The sequence below is a fragment of the Anneissia japonica genome, unplaced genomic scaffold (assembly GCF_011630105.1).
Source record: "Anneissia japonica isolate Jap-2015-1 unplaced genomic scaffold, ASM1163010v1 scaffold287964_len165734_cov163, whole genome shotgun sequence".
Taxonomy (NCBI): Eukaryota; Metazoa; Echinodermata; class Crinoidea; order Comatulida; family Comatulidae; genus Anneissia; species Anneissia japonica.
In genome coordinates this window covers 27,823-35,361 of record NW_022735416.1, presented here as the reverse complement: position 1 = coordinate 35,361, position 7,539 = coordinate 27,823, and the positions used below count along the sequence as shown (strand labels likewise).

General features: G+C 36.3%; 1 protein-coding gene across 1 annotated transcript in view; it reads right to left on the bottom strand.

The window, feature by feature from the left end:
- LOC117116580 (acid-sensing ion channel 2-like) overlaps positions 1-2,831 on the bottom strand; it is a 21,911-nt gene extending 19,080 nt beyond the window's left edge. The window contains exon 1 of the mRNA XM_033260646.1: positions 2,641-2,831. Within this exon, the coding sequence (XP_033116537.1) occupies positions 2,641-2,780 (140 nt within the window). The 5' untranslated portion in view covers positions 2,781-2,831. The remainder of the gene's footprint in view (positions 1-2,640) is intronic.
- Positions 2,832-7,539: the final 4,708 nt, after the last annotated feature.

The following is a 7,539-nucleotide window of genomic DNA, read 5'->3' as shown; positions in this document are numbered from 1 at the left end:
TATGTATATGTGTGTATATGTATGTATATATATATGTATATATATATATGTGTGTATATGAACATATATATATATATATGTGTGTATGTGTGTATATATATGTGTATATATATATTTATGTGTGTGTAACACTGTATATATATATGTGTGTATATGTATGCATATGTATTTCTATATATATACATGTATACATATACTCTCATTGTTATGCTTTAAGTTCTTTCGAATTTTATTAATGTATTTGACTTTCTGTAGTTAAGGTTCTTGTTTTGTATTTATATATATGGATGCACCACTCGGAAACGAGTAAGTGCCACTGATTTAAAGGTGATTCCTAATAAATATCAAATAGTTTTTCCCCACCGTTGTATTTAGGTACACGCTACAGTACACACAATGAGCCTACAACTTTGGATAGCAGAGTTCCGCACGAGTGATTCAGCCCACATCTCCATATGTCTGAGTTAACCCATGAATGGTTTTGTGTACCTTCTCAGGGAGTTTTTTTTACCCCACATCTCCATACTGTATCTAATTTTGCTGAGAGTTCCGCTTAAACAATTTTGTGAAACTTTTAGTATCTGCGAATGGCATGTTTCCATTGCAGGATTTATGTGTCGAGAAGTTGAGCATAATCTCAGAAGAGAGGCCAGCATCTGACTATTTATTTAGTATTTATTTTTTCGTTCGTTTCTTCTTTATTTTTTTACAGTTTTAAATTGGTATTCCTCTATTTCATTCCCATAGTACTACCATGTAGCAATAAAACATAATTCCCTGTAGATAGTTCATGTTTTTATTATAAAGTGACTATAATAAAGAATGAAATGTAACGTCAGTTACCATGGAATCGCCCAAATGATTATAAAGCATGATGTAATTAGAAAAAAAAAATATTGTAGTGGTTGTTTGTAGCACTGAGTACCCACAATTGACTGACTAAATCACAATTAAGTTATTAAAATTTCACTAGGAAAGAAATTATTACTTCATAGTTAACTTTTCCTAAATTATTGTTATTTCGTAATAATTGTTGTTATTGGAGGGTAACCCAGATGTATGCACTGTGTTACACTGGGCCGCCTATCATGACAATACTCTACATAAAATCCAAAATTTTAATTAAACACAAAAAAAAAATCATAAATCCTAAACACATTTTTTACGGAAATGAAACTGCAGAAAACAATAGTGTAGATCTTCAAAATTTCACTGTTACCTGATAAAACGTTTCACTTGTTTACTATACCTGTTGCCGTTATAATTTGTTTCATGATGCAGTTACTAGATCTAACATTCATATAAAACTATGCTTAGAGATGAAAGTAGTAACATCATGTGTAACTCAAAAAATATAGGCCAAGTCATAATTATTACTTCCTGAAAATGGAAAATTAAAATAACATTTGGGCATGATCATCTAAAAGGCTACGTAGGCATAACATCACACCTAGGCCAGCTTAGGCAGAATAACAATAGTAATAATAATGATAATAAAATTAATAATAATAATAATAATAATAATAATAATAATTATAATAATAATAATAATAATAATAAAGATAGTAATAATGTTAGAAGTGAATATAGGCTATTTTCTTTTCATTTAGCCATGTATCTCGACATGCTATGGCGATTCTGAAAATCGAAATCAGAAGAACATAATGCGTCTCATGCGCAATGCTTGGCTGTACGGAATGTTTTTTTGTACAGTTCGGCGGATGACAGCTGCTAGGAAGCAGGTACATGTTTATCCGTGGGTTTACGGAAGAGATCAGTTTTAAGTGCACAATTGTCCAAAAAGTCTACACGGCTTGTATATTTGTTAGAAGTGAATTTGATTGTGGGATGAGCCAAATTAATGTTAGCCGAAATAGGAACGTATCCAAACGATTTTGATGATTTAATTTTTGCCCTAAAGACCGGTGGCACCTACAGTCCTAACATAGATGATGGACTCTCCGAACATCGGTCCACGTCACGCCTTAGTGACTGGCGCAATGTATCTCGTGACTCTGTTCCTAATAGCAAACCGAATGACCCCGATGACCCCTATGGCTGTCTCTTATACACATCTAGATGTGTATAAGAGACAGATATACAACAGGGGCACATGTCGATTTGTATTCAGGATAGCGCAAGTAACGTTTCCCGCAACAGTGGCGGCGCCAGCGGGGTTGGGGCAGGGACTTAAGCCTCACCGGCCAGATCAAGCCCCCGACGGACAGAGCTCGTTGGGCAGTCAGACCATAACAAAATATATAAAAATAGGCCCACACCAAGATAAAATTTGTCTGTCGGAGAGGCAACCCCCACGAGTAAAATAGGATATTTGGAAGTTGAAACATTAATGCACTGATTACTGCTGCAATAATGTGGTATGCTTCAGGGACATTTATTCAAATGATCAGGGTACTGACCAACGCATATAATGAAAATAGTATTAATATGCACTTTATAAATTTACCATTATCATGTTATTACTATTTTTATTAGGCCTATCAAATAATGGGATCAAGCAAAATTTAACAGCATTTATCATTATGTTCATAATGGCTCTTACAACAATATATGAGTCTAATAGTAAAGGTTAACAAACTATTTGTGCAGTTTTTATTATATGAATTCGAATTATACAACCTTCGTTTCAGTCTGTTTCCCTTCGTTACGTTTCGTATCCCGTGGATAGATGTCTGTTCTCCAAATGACTGAAACCGGTCAGATATGCCAACTTCATCTCCTGCATTTTGGGCCTCTTTAAAGTTCTTTTTTTCCTCCATTTTATATGAGATAAAAATATATATTGGAGTTAATTGGTACCGCTTCTGGTTCTGCTCGCCAACCAGCACATAAGCTAATATATTGTGGTTGGGTAAATCTATATACTGATGAAGCGTCCAATCAATATCTACATTTCGGATCACGTGTTGGCAGTCAAATTATTTGTTTGTATTTTCTTTCAAATCATTTATTAGCGGATGTATGTGTTTATTTAAATCATTGATATGTAAATGATGCCTTAAAAGGTAATACAGTGACCTTTATACATGTTTAGGTAAAACGGATGTAAAGATGGCACTTTCGCCTTGAGCATACGAAATTTGAGATGTGCGCAATAAAAATCTATTATTGAATTGATTAACCCAAAAATTGTATCAATCATTTTAATTATACTGTATATCAGCATGAGTATATGTAAAAAAAAATTGTAATAAATTATTATTATTATTATTATTATTATTATTATTATTATTATTATTATTATTATTATAAATGCTTATTATTCCACCTATCGACGTAGAGTTGAATTTCAGATTTCCAATTATTTCATTTGAATAACCACTATAAATGACGTGATCAGGCTAGATGGCAATTATGTTCCCTTGAATAAATGTCAATGGAGGAATTGATGCTTTGTAATAACGTTTAAACGAGTGAAATATTTAATTGTTCGATCAAGTCTAAAGCAAATATTGTCAGTTCATAGAGACTCTATAAATGAGTAAACATGTCCGTTCTTACGTGAAGCATATTGTGAACTTAATTAACGATTTGAGAAACACTGTAAAACAAAATCAATGAAAACGTATAACCCAATATATTATTTTAAGGGAACAGTAGAGAAAATCCAAATCAGAATAACAAAATGAACTAAGTATCCACTGGAAAAAATCACAATATCTGCAGACAGATCCATTTCGGCATTCCAGGCCCCATCAGTGCAGCTAGGGTACATACCCAAAGGAAACGTTCTACTGGCTCAGGCAGGGCCCAGATAATAATAATAATAATAATAATTAATAATAATTTTGGCTTATATAGCGCATTATGCTAAAGCCTCAATGCGCGTAACAATAAAAATCAAAATGCTAGGAGAAATTTAAGAAAAGTACATGTTAAAAAGGTGAGTTTTTAAAGCTGCCTTAAAATCAACAATGGAGGTTGCCTGTCGGATTGTAATAGGCAAAGCATTCCAAAGGAAGACAGAAGCCCAAGAAAAAGAACGATTGCCATAATGCTTTGTTGACGGGCGAATAGAATGATCAAGTAGAGACTCTGAACTAGATCTCAGAGACCTCTTAGGAATATAAGGATGAATTAGTTGTGAAATAAACATAGGCGAGGAATTATAAAGAGATTTAAAAATAAATAACAAAATCTTAAAAGTGTTTTGTGTTACAGGAAGCCAATGAAGGTGCCTTAACACAGGTGTGATATGTTCCCTAATCGGGCTTAAAGAGACCAAGCGGGCAGCTGCATTCTGAACTCGCTGAAGTTTTGAAATATCCTTAGCTGGCAAACCATAAAGCAATGAGGTACAACAGTCTAGCCTTGATGTTACAAAAGCATGAACGAGAATCTCAGTTGATCTAGGTTCTAGGTACTTCTGGATACTCCAAATTCTACGAATTAATTGAAGCCCGGCTTTATAGATGTTGTGTTCCTGATTGGACATGCTAAGTGATGAGTCTATAACAACTCCAAGATTTCTGCAGGACAGCTAAGGTTCAATGAATGAATCTCCTATTTTAATAGAAGGAGTCCAGCGAGCAGGCTCAAAACGTGATGAAAAATGAATGAGTTCGGTTTTTGCATCATTCATTATAAGGTTGTTGGACTGACACCAAGATCGAACTTTGCCAATGCACAATTCTAGTCTACTAACAGCAGCACCGCGCTGATCCGGATTGAAAATAACATAAAGCTGCGTATAATCGGCATATGCCATACACTGCACATCATGTGCAACAATTGTGTCAAGCAGCGGAGCAGTAAATAGAATGAATAAAAGTGGCCTAACAACCGACCCTTGCGGAACACCAAATGTAAGTGAAGTAGGATTTGACAAAACATCCTTGATAGCGACTGACTGAGACCTATTCTCTAGATATGATGCAAACCATTGATGGGCGGTACCAGAGATACCATAACGCGAAGATAGACGGTTTAGTAACTGCTTATGATTGATGGTATCGAAAGCAGCACTGAAATCTAAAAGGACTATTAGAACCTCATTACGGTTGTCAAGTGCAATCTGAATATCGTTCTGGACATAAAGAAGAGCAGATTCCACACTATGGTTTGGTCGATAGGCCGATTGTCTGGAAGCGAATAAATCATTACTGTTAAGATATGATTGCAGCTTATTGGATGCCACCCTTCCAATCTTCCAAGGAATGAAAGATTGGAAATGGGTCTAAAATTTGAAAGCCTTCAGCATTCAATGATGGTTTTTTTTTAACAAGGGTGTAATGTAGGCATGCTTAAGGGAAAATGGAAATAAACCTGATCTCAAAGAAGTATTGACAACTTCAGTTATAATTGGTATGAGAACAGGAAGGCAAGCCTTGAACAATTTCAATTGGAGTGGGTCAAGTGAGCATGAGGTAATCGGAGATGACTTAATAACCTCAAGAACTTCCTCTTTTGAGACAGCAACAAAATGAGAAAAGTCACTTGTGCAAGACTCGAACGCAGATGTTAAAGTGTGAGGAGAGCTGGATAAAAATGTGCTGCAATATTTTTCGACTTTTGACTTGAAAAAAAATCAGAAAACCTGTTAGTGAGTGCTTTGGGATTGTCAAAAGACGGAAGAAGCGTTGAGGTGCTAGCCGATGTTAATTGGTCAACGACACGAAACAGCTTGCGTTGATCACACCCCAAAATTTTGTTTTTGTAATAATAGGCTACAGCTTTGCATAGATGTTCGTTGTATTTAGTACATTGGCTTAGATACAGTTGTTTATGTACCATAAGACCAGGTCTTAACCACTTGCGTTCTAAACGTCGGCGTTCCACCTTCATTTTATGGTTGTCGCACGAATACCACGGTGCATAAGGTCTAAGCACAAAAGAACGATTCAATAGCGGAGAATGAACATCTAATAGGCCTATTGTCTTTAAAGCCTCAGTAAAAGCCCCCACTAAAGAGTCTACATCTGAAGCAGGGCAAGTTGGAGAGAGCCAGGTGCAAATATCAGACTGAAACTTGTCGATGTCAATTCATTTCAGATTTCTCGAAGTCATTTGCATCCTGCTAGGTCCCGGACGACTGATGTTGACCTGACACTTTATGGCATGGTGATCTGAAGGCATACCATATTGTATAGAGATATTGTTAAGCAGGTCAGAACCTTTGTGGGAAATAGGTAAGTCTAGTGTATGGTTTGCAATGTGTGTTGAATCTTCAATATGTTGATGTAAGTCAAATATATCAAGAAAATTGAGAAACAATGCAGCATCTCTATCATTGACATTATACACATGGAATTGAAATTGAAATCCCTACAAAAAGTAAATTGGAGCAATTAACACTAACTGATTCAAGTAAAGAGCAAAATTCAAAAGATGATGTAAGCTTGTTCTTGGTATTCGGGGGGAATCCTGTAAATAACAACTAAGTGGAAGGAAGTAGAAAGCGAGGATAATGTAACCTTAGAACATTCCATCGATTTAAGAAGAGGAGACTCACATTTGTGGATGTGAATACCATCACGGACAATGCCAATGTCATCACGGACAATGCCCCCACCTCGGCTGTGAGTCCGAGGGGTATGAACAACATTGTAGTTTGGCAAAGTTGTTTTTATGTCTGCAATGACACGGCCATCTCTACTGCTATCTCCTGTCAGCCATGTCTCAACAACAGCCAGAATATCAAGATGGTTGTCGATAATAAAATCAGTACAGAGCGTACTTGATTTATTTCTGGCTCTAATAGACCTGGCATTCATTGTTGCTAAGTTAATTTTTGCACCTCGATGACAAGAATGGTGGGGGCTAACATGGGGATAGCGTAGGTTGTTAAAATTGACACCACGGGTTTGTTTTGATGGAAGACGTCTTGATGTTATTCAGCACACATATTTGTTTCCGGACAGTAACTCTTCTACCAGCTCTACAACGACGGTATGGTTTAAAAATACCACATTCTTTTAACACTTGGTAAGTAGAGGGAGAAATCCATTCCCTGTGAGAACTCCGGAATTGAAGCAGAAAAATCTCTACTATCACATAGTACCTGGCCTGGTCCTGGGGATAGCCCAGGCCCAGGCCAGGTATTCACATATGGTCGATGAGGCCAGGCACTTGTAGGCCTAGAGTTAGGCCCAAAATTCCTGGCATATTGAAAAGGCACAAATGGCTTTCCCACGGTGGACACACCAGTGGTTGACCTAAAATAAACCCTTCTAAAAACATTAAAAGGAAAACCATACGTAAAATTTCTGACAAAATAAGACATCATCAGGATTCAGAGTTGAAACAATTACACTGAATCAATAAACTTGGCTGAAGGAGGTGAAATCTTAAACAATTTTCAAAAACAGTGTAGAATTAGCCCTAAGACCAACGATTATTACACAGCCAAACCATGGCAATGTACACATCCCAGGTATGAATGCAAATAGTGGAACATAAAAGCTATGCGACTCGTTTCCAGTAGATACATAGAATATTTTATCATTCTTAACGCGTCCTACGAAATTCTTACAGACAGTACTAGTCCGTCAATTTGTGAACATGTAAGGCATTATCCCA